General features: G+C 54.3%; 1 protein-coding gene across 17 annotated transcripts in view; it reads right to left on the bottom strand.

Annotated features, from left to right (window-relative positions):
* Myt1l (myelin transcription factor 1 like) overlaps nucleotides 1–25,604 on the bottom strand; it is a 404,426-nt gene that overhangs the window by 150,304 nt on the left and 228,518 nt on the right. For all 17 annotated transcript variants that reach the window (XM_070014657.1, XM_070014648.1, XM_070014661.1 and 14 more), the window contains 4 exons: nucleotides 12,534–12,689; nucleotides 5,629–5,683; nucleotides 5,414–5,447; nucleotides 3,633–3,695 (listed from right to left, as the gene is read on the bottom strand). In XM_070014657.1, the coding sequence (XP_069870758.1) occupies nucleotides 3,633–3,695; nucleotides 5,414–5,447; nucleotides 5,629–5,683 (152 nt within the window). In that variant the 5' untranslated portion in view covers nucleotides 12,534–12,689. The remainder of the gene's footprint in view (nucleotides 1–3,632; nucleotides 3,696–5,413; nucleotides 5,448–5,628; nucleotides 5,684–12,533; nucleotides 12,690–25,604) is intronic.

Raw genomic sequence — 25,604 nt, 5'->3', positions numbered from 1 at the left:
TATCTCAGGTTTGATCAGGTGGCCGGTTCTCTCTCAAGCTTTATAGATCCGCAGCTCTGTCTACACCTCCCACCCCGCAGCCCCCACAGGAAGGAGCAGCACTGCGAGCAGCAGCTCAGCCGCCCGCCATGGCGGCTCTCCCTCAGGGGAAGAATCTAGAATCCTGACAAGTGCTTGGTTTCCATAGGAATTTCCCTCCTTATAAATAAAAGATGAAGCCATAGGCATTATGTTAACATAGTTAATTATTTCCCCCAATACGGATATTTTTGCTTTATTTTTTGCATGTTCATGTTGAAGTAACTCTGTGAAGGGGGAACAAAGCTGCAGTCCTGACTCTGAGAGACAGACAGACAGACAGACAGACAGACAGACAGACAGGACAGGTACTTCTACCCAACCCAGGGCCAGACACCCTCTCTCTAAAACCAGAAACATAATCCAGGCATAACTGGAACTGTCCAAGCTTGAAATAGCAATAGTTATAAGCTGTTAAAACACAGGAATCTCATCTTGGTTTAAGAAGTTGAAATGTCATCTTTAGTTGTTACAGATAATGAGACCATATTGGAAAGTAAAAACTCAGAGACCTTCCCTGGTACCCCAAACGGACCCCAGCAAGCTGACACAGTGACTGCTTTGTGCACCTGAGAACCCCTGGGGTAACTGTCCTGAGGTCCCCAGGGGCCCCCGGAGCCCTGGGGTAACTGTCCTGAGGTCCCACAGCTCAGTCTTGGTTCTATCACACTATGTGCTAACCACTATTCATTTCTGCTAAAATATGTGGAGCCTTAGCATGACATCTGACAAAATGGTAAAAAATAAAATGAGGCAAACAAAAGGTTTGTCAGAAAGTTTGAAACTTTTCCTTTATGGTCCCTGGGTCCTCCCCAAGCTTCTCCCTACCTGCTCCTGGGAGTGACCAGCGTCCCCAGCACACACCCAGGGTGACCAGCGTCCCCGGCACACACCCAGGGTAACCAGTGTATGTGGCACACACCCAGGGTAACCAGTGTATGTGGCACACACCCAGGGTAACCAGTGTATGTGGCACACACCCAGGGTGACCAGCGTCTCCGGCACACACCCAGGGTAACCGGTGTCCCTGGTACACACGCATATCAAGGTTCAGTGGAAGTGAGCCCTGCTCCTCAAACCTCTCTTGGAGACCAGCTTCAGGCAGAGAAACAGCGCTCATGGTCAGATGCCTGTATGCGTGGAGCAACACGGCACTGCACAGGGTGCGAACTGCTTTCTTCCAAAGCCACTTGACATTATAACGTCCCTTACAGGCCACATAAAACACGCAGTGCAGGCGGGTGGCTGCAGCGGCCTGTGAGAAACGGGAGAAGCGTTGGGTCTGTCCTGTCCAAATGACTCTGAGTCCTCTGTGGCCCAGGGCTGGATTTTCTCCACTCCCACCCTTGACCGGGCGCATACTAACGGACCCCAGCACCTGCTCGGAACTTCACAATGACAGCGTGTTGATACAGCGAAAGCAGCGTGCTATTTGGAAACGGGAAGGTTTTTGCGCAAAACTGTGACCTGGGAATTCCACCCATCTCATACCTAATTAAAACTTTTTTAGCCAAATTTAATAATTTCTTCTCATAACAGTCTGATAAAGTCTAACTACTCGTTAATCAAGACATGATTAAAAGAAAAAGGAGATCTCACACTCAGTTTGCTAACATGCTTTCTGCCGAACACATGATTCAGCCTTTTAAACCTCTCGATTCAGAGCTTGTATTTGTACTCCTTCATAAGACAACACAGCATTTTAAGTACTCTATCAGTTATATGACCCAGTCATTTACTATTTTTCCCCTAATAATAACGACATGACAAACTGAATTTAATAATTTACACTGTGAAGTGCCCTGGGAAAGGGGCTGCTGTGAGCCACAGAAGATATCAGACAGGTACTCAAGAGGACCAGCTCCCGACAACAGCCCCTGCCCTGCCCTGCCCTGCCCTGCCCTGCCCTGCCCTGCCCTGCCCCTGCCCTGCCCTGCCCTGCCCTGCCCGCCGGCGCGGGGCCGCAGGCATTGGTGACTTTTCCGTTGGTCACTACAGTACCATCGGAGTAACTGCTTGATTTCACCCGCACGCTAATGTTCAACTAAAAAGGACATGGAGCCTGAGCCCGTGAGGAGGGGGGTCCTGAGATCGACACCCATTTAGAGTGGAGGTGACGGGTCTGCCCGGGAGCCTTGTCAGACCTGAGGCCGGAATCGTCACCACCAGAGACGTGGAAACGAGCCGGAGAGGCATGGTTGCCTGGAACCTGGGAGCGAGGTGTGCACATAGACATTCCCTTCGCCCGTGTGGTGGTGTGGGCTGTCCTGCCTCTGCCCCCATGGGACCCCAGCCTGCAGCTCCCAGCATGCTGCGCTCCGGCTTGCCTTTCCAGGACAAGCTCTTTTGGGGGGGGGGAACCCAGGCTCTTTGAGAATCATACTTTCATTTATGCCTAAGAGCCACCATCCTGTGTCTCCAGGATAAGCAAAGGTGGGAGGAGGAGGAGAAGGAGGAGAAGGAGTTGGGGAAAGGGGAAGAGAAGGGGAGGGGGAGAGAGGAGAGGGGGAGGGGGAAGAGGAGGGAAGGAGGAGGGGGGAGGAGGAGGCAAGGAGGAGAGGGGAGGGGCAGGGGGAGGGGGAGGAGGGGAGGGGAAGGGGGAGGGGAAAGGGAGGAGGACGGAAAGAGGAGGAGGGAGGAGGAGGGAAGGAGGAGGGGGGAGGAGGAGGCAAGGAGGATAGGGGAGGGGCAGGGGTAGGGGGAGGAGGGGAGGGGTAGGGGTAGGGGGAGGAGGGGAGGGGAAGGGGAGGAGGGGGAGGAGGAGGAAAGGAGGAGGGGGGAGGGGTAGGGGTAGGGGAGGAGGGGAGGGGAGGAAGACGGAAAGAGGAGGGGGAGGAGGAGGGAAGGAGGAGGGGGGAGGAGGAGGCAAGGAGGAGAGGGGAGGGGCAGGGGTAGGGGGAGGAGGGGAGGGGTAGGGGTAGGGGGAGGAGGGGAGGGGAAGGGGAGGAGGGGGAGGAGGAGGAAAGGAGGAGGGGGAGGGGTAGGGGTAGGGGAGGAGGGGAGGGGAGGAAGACGGAAAGAGGAGGGGGAGGAGGAGGGAAGGAGGAGGGGGGAGGAGGAGGCAAGGAGGAGAGGGGAGGGGCAGGGGTAGGGGGAGGAGGGGAGGGGAAGGGGGAGGAGGGGAGGGGAAGGTGGAGGGGGAAGGGGGGAGGGGAAGGGAAGGAGGGGGGAGGAGGAGGGAAGGAGGAGGGGGGAGGGGCAGGGGGAGGGGGAGGAGGGGGAAGGGAGGAGGGGGAGGGGGAGGGGAGGAGGGGCGGTGGCGGCGGCCTTTCCCTGGAGCAGTGGACAGACAGCCTGGCAGTGTCTGAGCACTGAGCCCCGAGTCTTAGCGTGTGTCGTCTGTGCCTCTGCAGCTTTGCCTGCACTCGCGTGGAATGGCTTCTGCTTTGAGGACTTGAACAGGGATGAAGTTCTCTTGAAGCGCTTAGGGTGTGAGAGGAGGGAAGACGGCGCGGCACGCGCGGCTCTCCGAGGACCACGTGCACCCTCACCATTGCAGTGGGCTCTCTGAGCGAGCTACCCGAGACGGCATGTGTGACAAATGCAGGCGTTACCTTCTGTGTCGTGCGTATTTGCCACTGACGTGTCCACTGCCATCACAGCCAGGAGTAGGACAGCTGCAACAGGAAAGAGCCGGTTACACAGGAGGGGCAGCGGGGGGGGGGGCCACCTCCGCCCCACCCAGACAGGAGACCGCCATGTGTACGCATTGTGCATATGTGTGCTGCACACACTCACACGTGTGTACAGGAAAGAGCTGGTTACACAGGAGGGGCAGCGGGGGGCGGCCACCTCCGCCCCACCCAGACAGGAGACCGCCATGTGTACACATTGTGCATAGGTGTGCTGCACACACACTCACACACACACGTGTGTACAGGAAAGAGCCGGTTACACAGGAGGGGGCAGCAGGGGGCGGCCACCTCTACCCCTGCTCACAGAGGAGACCGCCATGTGTATGTGTGCAGACATGTGTATGGCACACACACGTAAGTACAAGTGTGAACATGTGTGTGCATACATCTGAGTATATTTGCACATGCACCCACATGTGCACGTGTTCTCTGTGAGGGTGCATGAGTTTGTGTGTGAATGTGCAGGTGCATTCATCTGAGTGTATGTGTGCATGTGCATGCATGTGCACATGTTCTCTGTGTGTGCATGAGTTCATGTGTGAACTTGAAGGTGCATTCATCTGAGTGTATGTATGCGCACACATGTGCATGTGTTCTCTGTGACTGTGCATGAGTTCATGTGTGAACTTGAAGGTGCATTCATCTGCATGTATATATGTATGTGCACACACGTGCACGTTCTATGTGAGGGTGCATGAGTTCATGTGTGAACTCGAAGGTGCATTTATCTGAGTATGTGCACATGAGTGCACATGTGTGTGTGTTCTCTGTGAGTGTGCATGAGTTCATGTGTGAGCGTACAGGTACATTCATCTGAATGTATGTGCATGTGTGCACATATGTGTATGTATTTTCTGAGAGTGTGCATGAGTTCATGTGTGAACTCGAAGGAGCATTCATCTGAGTGTATGTGCACGTGTTCTCTGAGTGTGCATGAATTCATATGTGAACTTGAGGTACATTCATCTGAGTGTATGTGTACACATATGCACTTGTTCTCTGAGTGTGCATGAGTTCATGTGTGAACTTGAAGGTGCATTTATCTGCGTGTATGTATGTGCACACACATGCATGTGTTCTCTGTGAGGGTGCATGCGTTTGCATGTGAGCATGCAGGTCATGTCTGAGTGTATGTGTGCATGAGTGCATACATATGCATGTGTTCTCTGTGAGGGTGCATGCCTTTGCATGTGAGCGTGCAGGTGCATTTATCTGAGTGTATTATGTGCACACACATGCATGTGTTCTCTGTGAGGGTGCATGCGTTTGCATGTGAGCATGCAGGTCATGTCTGAGTGTATGTGTGCATGAGTGCACACATGTGCATGTGTTCTCTGAAGGTGCATGCCTTTGCATGTGAACGTGCAGGTGCATTTATCTGAGTGTATTATGTGAACACATGTGCATGTGTTCTCTGTGAGGGTGCATGCTTTTGCATGTGAGCATGCAGGTCATGTCTGAGTGTATGTGTGCATGAGTGCACATGTGCATATGTTCTCTGTGAGGATGCATGAGTTCGTGTGTGAGCGTGCATGCATGTGTGACATGAAATGCTCTGCATTAGCAGACCTCTGGGGGTTAATTTCATCCATGCAGCAGGGCGTGAGCAAGCTGTGTGAGCTGGGGATACGTTTGCCCATTAACAGGCACGACCTTTCCAGATTGCTCGCAAGGATTCGTTTCACTCTTAGAACACTAACCTGAACAGCTCCTGGATGGCTGGCTCCACAGGAACTGCAGAGAGAAGAGAGATAGAGAGTAGATAGCAATGGGCCGTCCATCGCAAGCACACTCTCCCACAGAAAGTGACCCACAGGGCCGTGCTGTGGGGCGGGCAGGTCAGTGTGAATCGTCACGGTGTTTGGGGGACCACGGGGGTCCCGTGGGACTCGAGACTCGGGACACACGGACGTACCTCGAACCCCCTTGGACCGCGTGCGGTGGCGCTTCTCCTCGGCGTCCAGGTCCATCTGGGGACAGAGTAGCATGTGGTCAGTGTCCTTGTCCTGCCAGTGTGGACGGCCATGCGCAGGGCCGCCTGCTGTCCCCGGCCGGTGGTCTCCAACGGCCCTCCATCCCGCGCGGCCCTGCTCCTCCGGGCTGGAGGCCGCGCCAGGGCAGAGCGAGACCAGGGCCAGGCCATCTCACCGTGCTATTTACAAATAGTAAGCGGACCTCGCTCTCCCAGGGAAGGCTCGATCAGGAGCCCGTGTGCTCTGCAGCGGGGGACGCTGGTGGGTCCCAAAGGACAATCTGATTACTCTCTTCTCAAGGATTTGATTAGGACATATCGGGGTGATTCCGAGGTGTACTTTGTAACAAGGCTATAACCGAGAGCTGTTAAGTTTATATGCAGACAAACACGTCTCCTTGTAACTGGAAGGTTGAATATGATTAGGCATGAACAGGAGAGGGGGCAGGGCTACAGGCCCTTTCTCCCATGAGGGGTGTCCTCCCAGTGTGGCCGAATTCCTGCTGTGGACTGGCCCTCATTCCGCCAGACCTGCACCTGCCCTCAACCTGCGTCAGCGGGCACTTGCAAGTCCACAGGACCCCCCCAAGGAACTCCTCTGTATACACGAGAAGGTGAGAACTTAGACCCTGTGACCTGCCTCAGTACTGCGGACAGAGGGTTTCGGGAGGGAGGACTCTAGATCTCAGCTGTTTGTAAGTAAGTGTGACACACAGCCACGCAGGTAGGGCTGTGCTAGTGTAATTAATGCTCCCCACGCATCTCCCCACATATTTCCCCATTCAGGCTGCACCCACGGAAGCTGACAAGCACAGACAGTGCAAGCATAGCTCCTGGAACAACACTCTGGAACCACCTCTCGGTGCCACCGCTTTCCCTTCCCTCCCAACACAGCGCATCCGACACGGCCATCCACGGCCACGCCAGCACGCGGGGCACTGAAGCCACTTTCTATGGGGTTTATGAGAAGAAAGTTTGCATGGACCAAGAGGGCTGTGGTCAGACACACAGAGCCCTGCGGGGCCCAGGCAGGGGTGAGTTTGCCTCTTAGGGAGCTGTGAGCATGTGCACGGCCTCTGGACCAGTGCTGCTAAGGAGGGGAGGGGCCACAGAGACGCGGGCAGCGCCGTTCCGTGCTCAGATCACCCGACACTCAACATGTGCCACCCATCCGTGCAGTCAGCACACTCTCAGGATAAAGAAGCACAGACTCACTCAGTGCAGGGAACGCATACGTAATGTGTGTTCAAGGTTATAATGAGGATACAATAATGTTCCTGACTTGAATGGGGAAGAATTTCAGACAAAGTGACTGGCTTCCCAGGGGATATCCCAGAGAGCTGCGACTGGTGACCAGAGCCACGTGTTCCATGAGCCATGTGTTCAGAGAGCACGTGTTCTGTTAGCCACGTGTTCATGTGGAAGGAAGAGGAGACTAGCTCTACCTCACGTGAAGACACTTAAAACACTGATGGAATGGATGGAAGAGTGGGAAGACGGATGGCTAGACTCATTTGTTTCAAACAGCTGAGATCTGAGGATCGTGGTTCAAAGCCAGCCCAGGCAGGAACGTCCCTGACGCTTATCCCACATGAACCATCGGAAAACGGGACGTGGAGCTGTGGCCCAAAGTGGACAAAAAGCCCAGAGCACCCCATCTCTGAGTTCAAGCCCCGTGACCATCACCACCACCAACAAAAATACAGGCTAGGAGTCAGAAGAAGCCGGGTAGCATATGGAAAAGAGCAAGGGGTTGGAGAGGAGCAGGAAGGACAGATGGCCGAGCTGAAGGCCGCGGAGACGGGGCGGTGGGACAGAGACGGCTGTCATTCCACGGTGGTCTAGTTGACTAGAGTATTTTAGAGAATGTCCAACAGGGTGGAGGTGGGCGGGTGGGGCAGTGTGTGGTCATGGAGGGGAACAGGCCAGGAAAGCTGCCTCAAGGAATCAGCCCCAAACCAGTAGCACTGTTACTCAAGTCCTGGGACGCAGCGGAGATGTCAGGAGCCCGCAGGGACAGGAAAATGCTATTTAACCTCCAGCAGCAATGGTGCATTTCCCGACATCCTGGAGGTTGTCCCAGGGCTGGGGGTGCAGCCCTGAATTGGGGTGAGTTAAAATCCTGAAGAGGGAGAGGTAAGCCGAGGCATCATGCCAGTGGGATAGGGTGGAGGGCTGTGGTCCCGCTGGGTTCTCAGGATTCCCGGGACATTTCAGGTCAGAGCAGGAGCAGAGGCCAGATCTGTGCTGCCCGGCCCTGCCTTCAGGTAGAGTGGCCTGGGAAGGCAGGGCCGGGCAGGATGGGCTCGGGGACTCTCCTCCCTCCGGCCCCGGCCTGCCCCGTGCTCATCTTGTGCGGGTGACGTGCGCGTGATGTGTCTCGCTCTCCAGTCACTCTCCCCCGCTGCCAGGATTGCTCCTTACAATTTACCAAACAACGTCCCGCGTCGTATCCAACACAGCAGACCCTAAATAAACCCCCTTTCTCTTTCAGCCACAGGAAACACACGGAAGAGTTTCTCATCTGTGATGCATTTCACTTTCAGACGTGTGTTTCAGTAAGGGCACAGGGTGGGCCATTCGGAAGAGTTTCTCATCTGTGATGCATTTCACTTTCAGACGTGTGTTTCAGTAAGGGCACAGGGTGGGCCATTCACGTGTCCAGAATTCCCCAACGTGTCTCATCGAGGTGTGGTCACAGGCCAGCTGCACTAGCTCCCGGCCCCTCCCCACCCAGCCGCCCCTCCCCAGCTCCTTCTCCAGGGACCCCTCCGTCTTCCTGGACAGGCTTTCCTCCAGCACGTGGCTGGTAAGGAGACGTGGGAGGCACAGAGGAGGGCGGAGCTCTGCAGACAAGTCTGCCTGGGCAGAGGGAAGGCCTGGGGGGGGGGCGTGGGCTCCAGGCCTCCTGGCCCAGGCCCCAGCTCAGCACGCTGGCTTTGGGTACTGCCCGGTGCTCGCCCGCCAGACAGCAGTGACCCCACTTGAAATCACCGGCTGTCCGATGATGCCTAAAACCATCTTCAAAATGTCACCTTAACGCCAAATCGTTTCTCTTGTGCTTAGTATTGTGTTTTTAAATGAATTATGTAGTTGCTATCCTGGTTTTACACATAAAGTCTTGAATTTAAGGAATATATTTGACCAGCAATGGTGTATTGAAGAGAAAGGAGGGGATTATTTTATAATGGGTAAACGTTACGGTCAGTATTTATTCTGATTACCTTGGTCTTCATTCCCTTCTCCCACTAAAACGCGTGCTTTTCCCAAGTTGAGCCTCAGTGAGGAAAACATAAATGTGTAAAATGCAGTGGAGTCTCAGCCGTTGAAATCCCCAGCAGGCTGCTTTCCGACATTCCCCTGTGCAGATGACCCTGGGTGGCGGGAGCTGGGCTCTGAGTCCGAGGACCGCAGGGGCCCTCGGTGTCACCCGATTCTTCACAGGGGATCTGCTCTCCCTCTGCGGGCTAGCCTGGACCATTGGCTGGGGGTGGGCGGTCCAGCCTGCCCTTGAGCACCTGTGCCCTGGCTCCCCTCAGTTTTGGGGGAAGCAATCATCCACACCGCTGGTCAGCTGACCCTATTGGTCAGCTCCTGCTATTCAAAGTTGTCTGTTTGGCTGCCAATTGCCGCTGTTGGGAGGGTGGACAGAGGAAGTGCGGGGCCTAAGTTCCCTTCCTCAAGTTTGTGATGGGGCAGATGTCTGTGGAAAGATCTGATGAAGACAGGTGAGAAGTCCCAGCAGAAGATGCACGTGGTTTCAACGCTGCACAGGTGTCTCCCATGAGCCCCTGCTCTGCGGCCTGCTGTCCTCCAGGCAACTAAGACCAGACATCCACACAACTCTGCAGGGCAGGAATCAGGTCGTGTTTCAGTGCAGACTGTAGCAATTTTGAGATGTAAATTCCACGTGTGGAGACCAGCAGGAATCAGAGTCTGTATGTTCTAATCATCACGGGAAGTATTTAAACAAGGTTCCATGACAATCTAAAGTTGCTTTCCAAAAGGTGACGAAACTTTCCACTCTTTAAGGAGTGTATGTAGGGCAAGTACATAGATATTCAGGGTTTAGGGTTCGTATCTGATATTCAGAATAAAGGCAGCTATGATGATCTAGCGGTGGCGGAAGACCGCGATTCTCCTACCACCATGATTCTTAATTGTGCACATTCACTATTCCAACCTCAGAGGACGGCAGTCAGGAGAAATGACACAGAACCCCCCCGGCGTCTCTGCTCCCACCTTTCCTTGGCCTCCTCCCTCCTCACAATCATAGGTGGGGGACTAAGGGCCAAACTGCCTTCCAAGGAAAGAGGCAGAACCCTGAGCCTCCTGCCCCAGGACCTGTACACTGGCACAAGGAAGAAGATAGAACAACGAAGAAGAAGGGGGTGACCAGCAGGGGTGACCAGCAGGGGTGACCAGCAGGGGTGACAAGCAGGGGTGACCAGCAGGGGGTGACCAGCAGGGGTGACCAGCAGGGGTGACCAGCAGGGGTGATCAGCAGGGGGTGACCAGCAGGGGTGACCAGCAGGCCCCAGGACACAGAGCGTGGCAACCTGGGAGGGAGCAATGTGACGTCACTCCCTGTAAGGCCAAAATCAAGGTGACTCTGCAAATAGCATTTTTTAAAAAAGAAAATAAAGAACAAGGAACACTTGACATACAAGAAAACTTGACACTCATTAGCATGTGATTTAGAGGCAAACAGTTTTACAAACTCTCCTTAAGAAGAGTTCAGAGAGCTTTCAATTTTTTTTGGGGGGGGGGCCTGGTTGTGGGGCCTGAACTCTGGGCCTGGGCGCTGTCCCTCAGCTCTTCAGCTCAAGGCTAACGCTCTACCACTTGAGCCACAGCACCACTTCCAGCTTTTTTCTTTTTGCTTATGTGGTGCTGAGGAATCGAACCCAGGGCCTCAGGCATGCAAGGGAAGTGCTCTACCACTGAGCCACCTTCCCAGCCCCTGGCTTAATTGTTTTAGAAGGTCTTCTTGGCTGATACTGCAGGAGCACCCCTGTGTTGGGGTCCCTCTGGTCCATTCCAAACGTGAGAGTGTGAGCTGTGAGATCGAGATTCTCTTGGCCTTGAGGTCTCACTGCGTCCGCCCAGATTCTGGTGACCAAGCATCGGCCTCTCTCTGTGTGTCCCCAGATCGTTTCTGACAGCAGCTCCTGGGTGCTGGGCCCGCAGCACACGCGGAGGTCCACTTGGGCCTGTGCTCCTGGGTGTGCAAGCCTGCCCACTGGCCATGCGGCTTCTCTGAGAGGCCCACTGTCTGTCTGATGGGGAGGCCTCTGGCATCTCAGGACCAGGCCACACTCACAGCCACAGGGCACGTTCCGAAGGCTGCCACGCCAGCACCACGCCTCCCTGGCTCACCTGGCTGGAGCTCACAGCACCCTAGGTGGCTGGCTCAGTCTACAGATGAAGACTGATCTACTGATCAGTCACGGTCAGAAGAGACAGGACAGGCAGGCCCAGATCCAACCTGTGTGGTTGGTCCTCACCCCGGGCAGCCCTGCCCAGGGCCTGTCCTGTGCCGCCCTCTGGAGGCCAGGACCTGCCCCCTCCCTCCTCACCGGGCTCTCTCCCATTCCACGGGTACAGGTCCCACGCACGCGTGGACTCCACAGTCCGTGTCAGCAACGGTCAACTCTCTCCTCCCCTGCCCCTAAGTCTCTCTGGGTTTTGCAGCTCCATCTGGCCCTGAGCCCGGGTCCTCATGGGCCTGGACTTCCCAGAATGCCCCTTCTGGCACGGCACCCTTCGAGCCTGCCGGGGACACCCACTTGTCCTCAAGGGTCCGTCTGTCCCTGGGGAGGTGTGGATGCTCTCCGTCACTTTCCCCAAGTTCTCACTCCCGAGTGCTCGCGTGTCTCCGGCCGAGGCCCCAGGCTGCTGAAGGGCTGTCTGTCCTCAGCTCGCCACTCACCTGACCTCTGGGAGCTCACTCGCCATCTCCAGAGCGTAACACGGAGCCCATTCAGGGCCGGCGTCACCGCGTTCCTCACGTTCCTCCCACCGTCCCACACAGACTGTCCCCGACCCTCCCTGGCATGGCGTAAATCTCCGTCGGGCTCTGTGCCCGAGGCTGCAGTGGCAGCCTGCTGCACTCGGATCCACATGGGGTCCAGGGTACCCCGGCATCGGTGCCCCGCTCTCCAGACATTGACTGAATAAACCAAACCTTTTCTAGCTGAGGACAAAAGCACACTAATAGAAGAGCTCTCTGCATGATAGAAGGTGACATAAAAAGCCTCATGTAAGAAGGGAGAACATTCTGGAAGATGTAAGGAGCAGTGAGGCACACTAGGTGGTGGCTGCAGGCTCGGTGTAGAAGAGCGATGGCGTGGACCCTGGGGACCGGGGAGGGTGGCACCCAGCTCTGGGCCTCGGCCCTGCCTCCGTCTTGTATGGGATCAGGGCCCAAGGCTCCCCCCGGGGCAGTTGGAGGGGCTGCTCTGTGCTCTGCCCTCCCTGCCCGAGGCCTCTGTGCTCAGGACGCCCGCGGTGAGCTCTGGAGGGACCCCAGAGAGGACAGCCTGTGTCCACGGCCCCGCAGGATGGAGCAAAAGAAGAGCTCCAGAAGCTTCTGCCCCTGCCTCGTTTACATGCCTGTCCTTGCCCTTTCAGACAGAGAAGAAGCCAGACTGGACTGAGCAGGGAGCAAACACAGAAGGGCAGACGTGATGGAGAGGCTGGGCGTCTGTGCGGAGAGACAGTATGCTGTGGCCAGGCAGCCAGTGCCATCCGCGCGGGCCGGGCCGGGGCCCCACGGCCCCTCCCGTGCACGGCAGCTCCACCGGGGCACAGTGCTAAAAGGCACGCGGCCTGCGGACCTGGCCTACCTTGCAGAAAGCCTTCTCTCCCAAGGACGGAGGCAGGGTGGCGCCGTGGGCAGGACGCAGGCCCAGGGCCGGGCGCGCGCGAGGCTCTCTCCCTGGGCCTTCCCAGCCTGGACCGCAGCAAAGTCACTTAATTTCCGTGTGCCTCCATTCCTCCATCTGCAACATAAAGAACAGCGTGAGCCCCTCGGGGCTTCTGGGCTTCTATAGCACCACCTTTTACTGTCTAATGATTGAGTTTTCCATTTTTTAATTTTTATCTTTCTGGTCTGGGTTACAACTCAGGGCTTCGTGTTCTCAAGTACTGTACGGTAAGCGCTCTGCCACCTGAGTCATGGCTTGTGTCTGCTTATTTCTGATAAGATCTTGCTTTTTGCCCAGCTGGCCTTAAAGAGCAACCTCCTAAAGCCTTCTGAGCACACAGGGCTGCAGGGTTGAGCATACTTAGCCGAGCATACCGCCTTATAAGTATTACTTTCCTATAATTGTTATTTTCTAAATGAGAAAATGCACAAGAAGTATCTAGCTTATCATTAAATGTTCAGTAAATAGCAATAAGCAATGATGCTGTCACTGTATACCAATTTGTTGGAATACATAATAGACCCATATACATTGTATCTCTCCATTTCAACTTCTCATTTAAATGCAATGGTGTCAGCGAAAGGCCAAGGCTCCATATGGAGCTCTGGCTCCCTAGGCCAGACTTTCAGCCTGGGATGGCTGTGCACTGTGATCCTCGGATCTCAGCCTAGGTATGGGAGCGGGCATTAATCAGTTCAGCAAGTTCACTAGCGACCGTCTTCGTGGGACTCTGCTAAAGTCTGTAACTCAAGGTGAAGCAAGATAGATTAGATACTGCTACACAAATTACAGCCGAGTTAAAAAATAACAGAGGCTGGGCAACCCAGGGGCAGTCTTAAGTGTGCAGAGTAATTCTGGGCATGAGAAAAGTAGGAAGTTCCAAAAGAACAGAAAGGAAAAGTTTATAAAATGATTCTTGAGTAAAAGAGAAAATCTAGAACCACCATTAAATGTATCCTTAAATAAGCAACACATGAGAAAAAATAAAATTATTATTATTAAGAAAATACTGACAAGCAGGGTACGGGTAGACTGAGATCTGAGGATCACAGTGCACAGCCATCCTAGGCTGAAAAGTCTGTGAGACTTTCAGCTCCAATTCACCACAAAAAGAGAAAGTGGAGCTGCGGCACAAGGGGTGGAGTGCTAGCCTTGAACAACAACAACACACCAAACAAACAGTAACAACAAAAACTCAGGGATAGCGCCCAGGCCCTGAGTTTAAGCCTCAGGATTGGTGTGTGTGCGTGCACGCACATATACACACCCATGCACACATGTGCATGCACATACGCACAATTACTAATTAATGTGCTAGTGTCACACTCAGCTGTAATGTGTCTTTTTAGTAAAATCTTTTGTAAAACTAAAGTTATTCAAGGGAGCATTTTGCAATCATTGACGATTCCTCTGTTAATAATGTTATCAAGCAATATCAGATGAATGGATAAAGAAAACGTGGTATATGGATACAATGGGGGTGTTTTTCAACCATAAAGAAACAGGATAACCCAGTGTAACAACGAGATGTACAAGACACTATGTTGAAAATGAACTTCACAACTTTGGGGGAGGGAGGGGAAGTTGGAGATGTGTGGAGGGAAATAATGGTAGGGGAAAAACAAAGGAAGGGGTAACAATGCTCGACAGGAAATGGACTCATGTAACTGTAACTCCTCTGTATAGTATCTTTACAATAAAAATATATTAAAAACAAAACAAAACCAAAAACAAAACAAAACAAAAAAAGAAAAATGAAATCATGTTATTTGCAGGAAAACAGATGGAAGGAATGGTAAATCATCATGTAAGGTAAAATAAGTCAGACTTAGAAAGACAAATGTCATGTGTTTTCTCTGAAATCTAGGTTTACAAAAAGACCTGACCTGGCAGTAGAAGAGGGACTAGTGTGGGTGAAGGGAAGACCAGAGGAGGGGGGAGGAGGAGAGTGAGAGTGGGGTGGGGGAGGGGAAGGAAATGGTCACATGACCCAAGTACATAGCATGTACATGTAAACATAGCATTAGGAAACACATTTGATGATTTAATAAAAAAGAAATAGAAACACAGGCAAGTAGCTCAGAATATTTAAAATAAACCAATTATTGATTTGTGACAAGCAAAGGACAAATTGTGCTACCGAATTTTGGGGCATGGGTTAGATTAGGGGTTCCTATCTGCAAAGTCGTCACAGGAGATACGGCGTTTATGAGGTGAACAGACTATGTTAGACAATGTCCTATGAGAGAAGACATGGGGGAACAAGCCTAGGACTGCGACCATTCCTGCCCTGAACCTGCTGCTCAGGAGTTCCCTTGGCAGGTGGCCATGAGAGACCCCGGAATGAGCCACGGCCCCTGCAAAGCCCGTGGCCGGAGGGAGGCTCGGGACCAGTGCCGCTCAGCCTCCTGGGGACGGAGGGGCAGGACCAGCCCAGCCTTGACCTACAGCCCCAACTGACCACTTGCAGTCCTGTCCCCAGTGGTGGGAAAACAGCCTCTCAAAATTCTTCCCTGATCTTAACTCCATTTTAGTTTTTATTTATTAAAGTCACTTTCTTGTATTCCAGAGGCTCCCTGCTGCAGGGCAAGCATTCATCTACCTGAGCCTCCACACCCTGCCATTCCCTCCTTTTCTAAGATTCTGTTTACGAGACAGGGTCTTCCTACCTGTTTACCTGGGTGAGCCCTGAACTCTAGAGTCTCCTGCCTCTGTCTCCTGAGTAGCTAGGACTCCAGGTGTGTACCACCATGCCTGACTCTCATTTGCTTTGAATTAATCCAATGTCAAGAATTCTCTCTGGGAAATTGATGTCAGGACAGCCAGACCTCAGGGTGAATCTTTCTGTTCATGTGCACTCACAGTTCTGGCCAGGACTGTGGCTGGCAGGGGGTCAGCTGAGGCCTGAGGAAGCCGGGCAGGGCTGGGGGGTCTGCTCAGCTCTCCCCATACATCTTCCCAGACCACCCAGAGAACAGACTGCAGTAGGCTGACCGGGAGGGGTGATCTCAGTGGGATCTCATGAGTCTGTGGCCTCAGTGTCCAGAATCTGTAGAATCAGTGTCTCCAATCTGTGTTCTCAGTGTCTGGAGGCTGTGGTCTCAGTATCTTAAGTCTGTGGTCTCAGTGTCTCAAGTCTGTGACCTCAGTGTCTGGAGTCTGTGTTCTCAGTGTCTGGAGGCTGTGTTCTCAGTGTCTGGAGGCTGTAGAATCAGTGTCTGGAGTCTGTGTTCTCAGTGACTGGAGGCTGTAGAATCAGTGTCTGGAGTCTGTGTTCTCAGTGTCTGGAGTCTGTGTTCTCAGTGTCTCAAGTCTGTGTTCTCAGTGTCTGGAGTCTGTGTTCTCAGTGTCTCAAGTCTGGGGTCTCAGTGTCTGGAGTCTGTGTTCTCAGTGTCTGGAGTCTGTGTTCTTAATGTCTGGAGTCTGTGTTCTCAGCATCTGGAGTCTGTCTTCTCAGCATCTGGAGTCTGTAGAATCAGTGTCGGGATTCTGTAGAATCAGTGTCTGTAGTCTGTAGTTTCAATGTCTGGGGTCTGTGGAGCCAGTGTCTGGAGTCTGTGGAATCAGTGTCTGGAGTCTGTGATCTCAGTGTCTGGGGTTTGTGGAATCAGTGTCTGGGGTCTATGGAATCAGTGTCTAGGTCTGGGGAGTCAGTGTCTGGAGTCTGTGGAATCAGTGTCTGGGGTCTGTGGAGTCAGTGTCTGGAGTTTGTGGTCTCAGTGTCTGGGGTCTGTGGAGTCAGTGTCTGGGGTCTGTGGAGTCAGTGTCTGGAGTCTGTGGTCTCAATGTATGGGTCTGTGCAATCAGTGTCTGGAGTCTGTGGAGTCAGTGTCTGGAGTCTGTAGAGTCAGTGTCTGGAGTCTGTGGAATCAGTGTCTGGAGTCTGTGGAGTCAGTGTCTGGGGTTTCTGGAATAAGTGTCTGGAGTCTGTGGTCTCAGTGCCTGGGGTCTGTGGAATCTGTCTGGGGTCTGTGGAATCAGTGTGTATAGTCTGTGTAGTCAGTATCTGGGGTGTGTGGAATCAGTGTCTCGAGTCTGTGTTCTCAGTGTGTGTAGTCTGTGGAGTCAGTGTCTGGAGTCTGTGGAATCAGTGTCTGGAGTCTGTGGTCTCAGTGTCTGGAGTCTGTGGTCTCAGTGTCTGGAGTCTGTGGTGTCAGTGTCTGGAGTCTGTGGTCTCAGTGTATGGGGTCTGTGAAATCAGTGTCTGGGGAGTGTGGAATCAGTGTCTGGGGTCTGTGGAATCAATGTGTGTAGTCTGTGGAGTCAGTGTCTGGGGTCTGTGGAATAAGTGTCTGGAGTCTGTGGAATCAGTGTGTGTAGTCTGTGGAGTCAGTATCTGGGGTCTGTGATATCAGTGTCTAGAGTCTGATGTCTCAGTGTCTGGAGTCTTTGGAGTCAGTATCCAGAGCCTGTGAAATCAATGTCTGGAGTCTGTGGAGTCAGTGTCTGGAGTCTGTGGAATCAGTGCCAGGGGTCTGTGGAATCAGTGTCTGGGATCTGTGGAATCAGAGTCTGGGGTCTGTGGTCTCAGTGTCTAGGGAGTGTGGAATCAGTGTGTGTAGTCTGTGGAGCCAGTGTCTGCGGTCTGTGGAATCAGTGTCTGGAGTCTCTGGTATCAGTGTGTGTAGTCTGTGGAATCAGTGTCTGGGGTCTGTGGAATCAGTGTCTGGAGTCTGTGGTCTTAGTGTCTGGAGTCTGTGGAGTCAGTGTCTGGAGTCTGTGGAATCAGTGTCTGGGGTCTATGGAATCAGTGTGTGTGGTCTGTGGAATCAGTATCTGGGTTCTGTGGAATCAGTGTGTGTGGTCTGTGGAGTCATTGTCTGGGGTCTGTGGAATCAGTGTGTGTAGACTGTAGAGTCAGTGTCTGGGGTCTGTGGAATCAGTGTGTGTGGTCTGTGGAGTCAGTGTCTGGGGTCTGTGGAATCAGTGTGTGTAGACTGTAGAGTCAGTGTCTGGGGTCTGTGGAATCAGTGTCTAGGGAGTGTGGAATCAGTGTGTGTAGTCTGTGGAGTCAGTGTCTGGAGTCTGTCGAATCAGGGTCTGGAGTCTGTGGAGTCAGTGTCTGGGGTCTGTGGAGTCAGTTTCTGGAGTCTGTGGTCTCAGTGTCTGGAGTCTGTGGAGTCAATGTCTGGAATCTGTGGAATCAGTGTCTGGGGTCTCTGGTTTCAGTGACTGGAGTCTGTGGTCTCAGTGTCTGGGGTCTGTGGAATCAGTGTCTGGGGTCTGTGGAATCAGTGTCTGGGGTCTGTGGAGTCAGTGTCTGGGGTCTCTGGAATCAGTGTCTGGGGTCTGTGGAGTCAGTGTCTGGGGTTTCTGGAATCAGTGTCTGGGGTCTGGGGTCTCAGTGTGTGTAGTCTATGGAGTCAGTGTGTGTAGTCTGTGCAGTCAGTGTCTGGAGTCTGGCGAGTCAGTTTCTGGAGTCTGTGGAATCAGTGTCTGGATTCTGTGGAGTCAGTGTCTGGGGTCTGTGAAATCAGTGTATGGGGTCTGTGGAATCAGTGTCTGGGGTCTGTGGAGTCAATGTCTGGAGTCTGTAGATTTAGTGTCTGGGGTCTGTAGAGTCAGTGTCTGTGGTCTGTGAAGTCAGTGCCTGCAGTCTGTGGAATCAGTGTCTGGAGTCTGTTGTCTCAGTGTCTGGGGTCTGTGGAATTTGTCTGGGGTATGTGGAATCAGTGTCTGGGGTCTATGGAATCAGTTTGTGTAGTGTGTGGAGTCAGTGTCTGGGGTCTGTGGAATCAGTGTCTGGGGTCTGTGTTCTCAGTGTGTGTAGTGTGTGGAGTCAGTGTCTGGAGTCTGTGGAATCAGTGTTTGGAGTCTGTGTAGTCAGTGTCTGTGGTCTGTGGACTCAGTTTCTGGAATCTGTGGTCTCAGTGTCTGGAGTCTGTGGAGTAAATGTCTGGAGTCTGTGGAAACAATGTCTGGAATCTGTGGTCTCAGTGTCTGGGTTCTGTGGTCTCAGTGTCTGGGTTCTGTGGTCTCAGTGTCTGGGGTCTGTGGAATCAGTGTCTGGGGTCTGTGGAATCAGTTTGTGTAGTCTGTGGAGTCAGTGTCTGGAGTCTGTGGAATCAGTGTCTGCAGTCTGTGTTCTCGGTGTCTGGAGTCTGTGGAGTCAGTGTCTGGGGTCTGTGGAATCAGTGTCTGGAGACTGTGTTCCCAGTGTCTGGAGTCTGTGGAGTCATGTCTGAGGTCTGTGGAATCAGTGTCTGGAGTCTGTGGAATCAGTGTGTGTAGTCTGTGGAGTCAGTATCTGGGGTATGTGATATCAGTGTCTGGAGTCTGTTGTCTCAGTGACTGGGGTCTGTGGAATCAGTGTCTGGGGTCTGTGGAATCAGTGTCTGGGGTCTGTGGAGTCAATGTCTGGAGTCTGCTGTCTGTGGAGTCAGTGTCTGGGGTCTGTGGAGTCAGTGTCTGGAGTCTGTGGAATCAGTGTCTGAAGTCTGTGGTCTCAGTGTCTGGAGTCTGTGGTCTCAGTGTCTGGGGTCTGTGGAATCTGTGTCTAGGGTCTGTGGAATCAGTGTCTGGGTTCTGTGGAATCAGTGTGTGTAGTCTGTGGAGTCAAGGTCTAGGGTCTGTGGAATCAGTGTGTGTAGACTGTGGAGTCCGTGTCTGGGGTCTGTGGAATCAGTGTCTGGAGTCTGTGTTCTCAGTGTGTGTAGTCTGTGGAGTCAGTGTCTGGAGTCTGTGGAATCAGGGTCTGGAATCTGTGGAATCAGTGTCTGGAGTCCGTGGTCTCAGTGACTGGAATCTGTGGTCTCAGTGTCTGGGGTCTGAGGAATCAGTGTCGGGTCTGTGGAGTCAGTGACTGGGGTCTGTGGAATCAGTGTCTGGGGTCTGTGTAATTGGTGTGTGTAGTCTGTGGAGTCAGTGACTGGGGTCTGTGGAATCAGTGTCTGGGGTCTGTGGAATCAGTGTGTGGGGTCTGTGGAATCAGTGTGTGGGGTCTGTGGAATCAGTGTCTGGGGTCTGTGGAATCAGTGTCTGGGGTCTGTGGAATCAGTGTCTGGAGTCTGTGGAATCAGTGTCTGGAGTTTGTGGAGTCAGTTTCCAGAGTCTGTGAAATCAGTGTCTGGTGTCTGTGGAATCAGTGTGTGTATTCTGTGGAGTCAGTGTCTGGGGTCTGTGGAATCAGTGTATGGGGTCTGTGGAATCAGTTTCTGGAGTCTGTGGAGTCAATGTCTTCGGTCTGTGGATTCAGTTTCTGGAGTCTGTGGTCTCAGTGTCTGGAGTCTGTGGAGTAAATGTCTGGAGTCTGTGGAAACAATGTCTGGAGTCTGTGGAGTCAGTGCGTGTAGTCTGTGGAGTCAGTATCTGGGGTCTGTGATATCTGTGTCTGGAGTCTGTTGTCTCAGTGACTGGGGTCTGTGGAATCAGTGTCTGGGGTCTGTGGAATCAGAGTCTGGGGTCTGTGGTTTCAGTGTCTGGGGTCTGTGGAATCAGTGTCTGGGGTCTGTGGAATCAGTGTCTGGGGTCTGTGGAATCAGTGTCTGGGTTCTGTGGAATCAGTGTCTGGAGTCTGTGTTCTCAGTGTGTGTAGTCTGTAGAGTCAGTGTCTGGAGTCTGTGGTCTCAGTGTCTGGGGTCTGAGGAATCAATGTCTGGGGTCTGTGGAATCAGTGTCTGGGGTCTGAGGAATCAGTTTGTGTAGTCTGTGGAGTCAGTGTCTGGGGTCTGTGGATTCAGTGTCTGGGGTCTGTGGAATCAGTTTCTGGAGTCTGTGTTCTCAGAGTGTGTAGTCTGTGGAGTCAGTGTCTGGAGTCTGTGGTCTCAGTGTCTGCGGTCAGAGGAATCAATGTCTGGGGTCTGTGGAATCAGTGTCTGGGGTCCGAGGAATCAGTTTGTTTAGTCTGTGGAGTCTGTGTCTGGGGTCTGTGGAGTCAGTGTCTAGAGTCTGTGGAATCAGTGTCTGGAGTCTGTGGTCTCAGTGTCTGGGGTCTGTGAAATCTGTGTCTGGGGTCTGTGGAATCAGTGTCTGGGTTCTGTGGAATCAGTGTGTGTAGTCTGTGGAGTCAGTGCCTGGAGTCTGTGGAATCATTGTTTGGAGTCTGTGTTCTCAGTGTGTGTGGTCTGTGGATTCAGTGTCTGGAGTCTGTGGAATCAGTGTCTGTGGTCTCTGAAATCAGTGTCTGGAGTCTGTGGAGTCAGTGTCTGGGGTCTGTGGAATCAGTGTCTGGGGTCTGTGGAATTAGTGTGTGTAGTCTGTGGAGTCAGTGTCTGGAGTCTTTGGAGTCAGTGTCTGGAATCTGTGAAATCAATGTCCGGAGTCTGTGGAATCAGTGTCCGGGTTCTGTGGAATCAGTGTCTGGGGTCTGTACAATCAGTGTGTGTAGTCTGTGGTCTCAGTGTGTGTAGTCTGTAGTCTCAGTGTGTGTAGTCTGTGGTTTCAGTGTCTGGAGTCTGTGGAATCAGTGTCTGGAGTCTGTGGAGTCAGTGCCTGGAGTCCGTGAAATCAGTGTCTGGAATCTGTGGAATCAGTGTCTGGAGTCTGTGGAATCAGTGTCTGGAGTCTGTGGAATCAGTGTCTCCAGTCGTCTCCAGTCTGTGGTCTCAGTGTCTCCAGTCTGTGGTCTCAGTGTCTCCAGTCTGTGGTCTCAGTCGTCTCCAGTCTGTGGTCTCAGTGTCTCCAGTCTGTGGTCTCAGTGTCTCCAGTCTGTGGTCTGGGCCCAGTGAAGGCCTCTTGGACAGTCAGCCCTCCCCTTCTGCCTTGTCCTTCTCTCCCCCCTGCTGTCACATCTGTCCACGGCTCTCAGTACAGACCGTGGCGGGGTGGGGGGTGGGAAGGAGTGCACAGAATGGCAGCAGTCTGTATAATTGCGTTTCTTCCACACTTAGGGTATTTTGGTACCAGCTGGGGTCTGGGCATCTGGCTACAAGGCCTTCAACCTTAGGCAGACCATACAGTTACAGCAGAAAGGCTGGGATGGCTCTAGGCCTAGACATCCCAGCAGCGCTGGCACACACAGCCCTCTGCCCAGCAGCACCAGCACACGCAGCCCTACGTCCAGCAGCGCCGGCACACGCAGCCCTCTGCCCAGCAGCACCGGCACACGCAGCCCTCCATCCAGTGCCGGTGCTGCTGGATGGAGGGCTGCGTGTGCCAGCGCTGCTGGACAGAGGCCCGAAACTGTGAACTCATAGTGGAACATAGAATGGTAAATCTTCGTGACCTCGGGTGTTACCAAGGGTTCTTAGCTATGATGCCAAAAGTGAGAGCAACAACATGAGAACAGGTAAATTGAACAAAAAAGAATTCCACCTGCTCCAGATACTCCACAACAGAGTAAATTGACCCCGACCAGAGAGAGCCCACCTGCATGCCAAGTATCACTCAAGGACTTTCTATCTAGATGATAGAGTTCATTTGTACAATCCAATAACAAAAAGCCGATGACAACGGCAGGTGGCAAAGGTTGTACATAATTTCTCTAGAGAAGCCGTCTGGGCCACCAGTTCGTGTGTGGAAAGGTGTCTCACTCCTGAGTTATCGGAGCCGTGCAGATCTCAGCCAAAGAGACTGGCCGGCGCAGGTCAGAGCATGGCAGGTGCTCGGCCAGGGTGGGCGGGGGAGATCAGGCTCTCCCTGTTCTGCGGCTGGGGGAGAAATGGCCCGGCCACTTTAGAGAACAATCCAGCAGCTCCTCGCACGACTCAAGGGAGAGTTACAGTGAGACAGCAAGAAATGGAAGCCTGAAGCGTCCGACAAGGGGGCCTGAGACCTCCAGGGCCTGGGCATGGACAGGCATCGGGTCTGGTCTGTCCAGATGAGCAGGGTTGGGCTGCTGGTGCCGGTTGTGATGGCACCCTGGTAGGTGAAAACGAGCACCCCCCGGAGCCAGCAGGCTCCTGCTAGTGTGTCTGCCGGCCTGGGGTGGGCGTGCCCGAGCCCTGGAGCCAGCGGGCCCCTGCTAGTGTGTCTGCCCGGCCTGGGGTGGGCGTGCCCAAGCCCTGGCTTCTTGCCCACGGCTCTATCCGCTCACGGGAGGGGGGGGAGGGACTCCAACTTCCACAGCGGCCTCCATCTTTCCAGGCCACCTTCCTGGGGCTGCCTCTACATTCCTTCCTTCCAGACAGACAGACAGACAGACAGACAGACAGACAGACAGACAGACAGGTTGCCGGTGCCCTGCGCCAAGCATAACCGGCTTCTGTGCCCACAGCCCAGCAAGACCTCCATCTTTGGGAAACTCAGTTGACCCCAGAGTCAAGGAGGGGTCTCATCCCTTCACCCTGGTCACTGCCGACCCCAGGAAGAGCAAACTGCCCAGGAGGTCCAGCTCGTGAGACCCTGTCCCGATGGCACCCCACCCCTGCCCACAGCACCGCCATGGACTTGGCCAGAGCCAAGGGAAGGAGGCCAGATGGGAGGACGAGGTGTCAGCACTGGGCAGAGCATTTGGACCGGACCGGAGCCAGGGCTGAGGGAGGGAGCTGCAGCAGGGGGAGCTGTGAGGGCAGGAAGGAGAGATGCTGGAACATTCCAGAAAGGGCATGGTCCTGAGGCAGGGGGGCAGGTGGAGGGCATCCCAGGAGTCAAGGTGTTTGAAGGCTGGGGTGGGCCGGCTAGCCGGGGCGGGGCTGCATGTGGGAGGCCGAGGTCCGAGCGGAGGGGGAAAGCAGACCGAGAGGCCGCCACGGCCAGGAAGGAGACCTGGCCACGTGAGCGGCCACACACGTCCTTCTCCCCTCCCCTCCCCATCCCCGACCAGCCGCGGCGAGCACCGGCCACCCCGGGCTTCGGCCTGCGACCCGTGCTTCCCCAAGGGCGCCCCCAGAACAACACCCCAGAGAGCGGGCGCTGCTGGGAGGAGTTGAACCCAGCACCTGGCCAGCTCCACGGAGTGGAGAGAGCAGACCTCAGGAGATGATGAGACAGAGTGACACCAGAACTGACAGGCAGAAGGGGCCCACTGGACAGGTAAAGGAGAGCAGGGGACAGACCCCACGGCCCACCTCCCACCCCTGCTCAGGACCAGTGCTCCCGGGTCCCCACAGACCCGGGTCCCCGCACAGTCCTGGGAACCCGCAGTCCCGGGTCCCCGCAGTCCCAGGTCCCCACAGACCCGGGTCCACGCACAGTCCCGGGTCCCCACAGACCCGGGTCCCCGCACAGTCCCGGGTCCCCACAGACCCGGGTCCCCGCAGTCCCGGGTCCGCACACATTCAGGACTGCGGTCAGGCCCGCGTCTGTCACGCGCAGCCTGCACGTGGTGAGTGGAAGCAAACCCGCCCCAGCCCACGTCGCACTTCACAGACAAACTTGCAAAGCAGAAACCCACCCGTGGGGGGACGGTTGAAGGGAGATGAGGACAAAGCCCGGCTGAGGGCTGCCTGACCGGCCGCCCGCAGCTGCCCCGCTCACCGGAGGGACATCGCCGGCTGCCGGGGCCGCAGGGCTTCGAGGCCCAGCTGCAGACAAGCATGGCTGCTTTGTTCACAGACTGCAGGGACTCAGCGCCGCGCAGAGACATGCAGCCACTGTGCTGTGTTCTGGGCACCCCTGCTCTGTGCTGTGCTCTGTGCACACCTGCTCTGTGCTGTGTTCTTTGCACACCTGCTCTGTGCTGTGTTCTGTGCACACCTGCTCTGTGCTGTGTTCTGTGCACACCCCTGCTCTGTGCTGTGTTCTGTGCACACCTGCTCTGTGCTGTGTGTTCTGTGCACACACCCTGCTCTGTGCTGTGTTCTGTGCACACCTGCTCTGTGCTGTGTTCTGTGCACACCCCTGCTCTGTGCTGTGCTCTGTGCACACCTGCTCTGTGCTGTGTTCTGTGCACACCTGCTCTGTGCTGTGTGTTCTGGGCACCCCTGCTCTGTGCTGTGTTCTGTGCACACCTGCTCTGTGCTGTGTGTTCTGTGCACACCTGCTCTGTGCTGTGTGTTCTGTGCACACCTGCTCTGTGCTGTGTGTTCTGTGCACACCTGCTCTGTGCTGTGTTCTGTGCACACCTGCTCTGTGCTGTGTTCTGTGCACCCCTTGCTCTGTGCTGTGTTCTGTGCACACCTGCTCTGTGCTGTGCTCTGTGCACCCCTGCTCTGTGCTGTGTGTTCTGTGCACACCTGCTCTGTGCTGTGTTCTGTGCACACCTGCTCTGTGCTGTGTGTTCTGTGCACACCTGCTCTGTGCTGTGTTCTGTGCACACCTGCTCTGTGCTGTGTGTTCTGTGCACACCTGCTCTGTGCTGTGTGTTCTGTGCACACTTGCTCTGTGCTGTGTGCTCTGTGCACACCTGCTCTGTGCTGTGTTCTGTGCACACCTGCTCTGTGCTGTGTTCTGTGCACACACCTGCTCTGTGCTGTGTTCTGTGCACACCTGCTCTGTGCTGTGTTCTGTGCACACACCTGCTCTGTGCTGTGTTCTGTGCACACCTGCTCTGTGCTGTGTTGTGTGCACACCTGCTCTGTGCTGTGTGTTCTGTGCACACCTGCTCTGTGCTGTGTTCTGTGCACACCTGCTCTGTGCTGTGTTCTGTGCACACACCTGCTCTGTGCTGTGTTCTGTGCACACCTGCTCTGTGCTGTGTTGTGTGCACACCTGCTCTGTGCTGTGTTGTGTGCACACCTGCTCTGTGCTGTGTTGTGTGCACACCTGCTCTGTGCTGTGTTCTGGGCTCATTCCTGGAGTGTACATGACACAGAGGACTAGGAGCATAAATCAGAATCCAAGAATTTCTACATATTTTCCCTCGATCTTTCTGTAGCATGTATGTTGTACAGAGATGCTCATGGCATCCTTGAATACAGGTTTTATTCTCCAGTATTGAAACCTCTGTACCTTTACCCTTCTCTTGGAAATCAATAGCATGAAATGGAGTCCTAAGGGACCTGAGTAGTCCTTCACGACAAACATCCCCTTTCCTCCCCTCCCCTGCCCAGAGCACGCGCGCGTGCCCACACACCTCACCCCTTTCCTCCCTTCCCCTGCCCTGCCCAGAGCATGCACGCGTGCCCACACGCCTCACCCCTTTCCTCCCTTCCCCTGCCCTGCCCAGAGCAT

Source organism: Dipodomys merriami, unplaced genomic scaffold, assembly GCF_024711535.1.
Source record: "Dipodomys merriami isolate MVZ:Mamm:240054 unplaced genomic scaffold, mDipMer1.0.p SCAF_99, whole genome shotgun sequence".
Taxonomy (NCBI): Eukaryota; Metazoa; Chordata; class Mammalia; order Rodentia; family Heteromyidae; genus Dipodomys; species Dipodomys merriami.
Note: the sequence above shows the minus strand (reverse complement) of the source record. Positions and strands in the feature narration are given on the sequence as shown.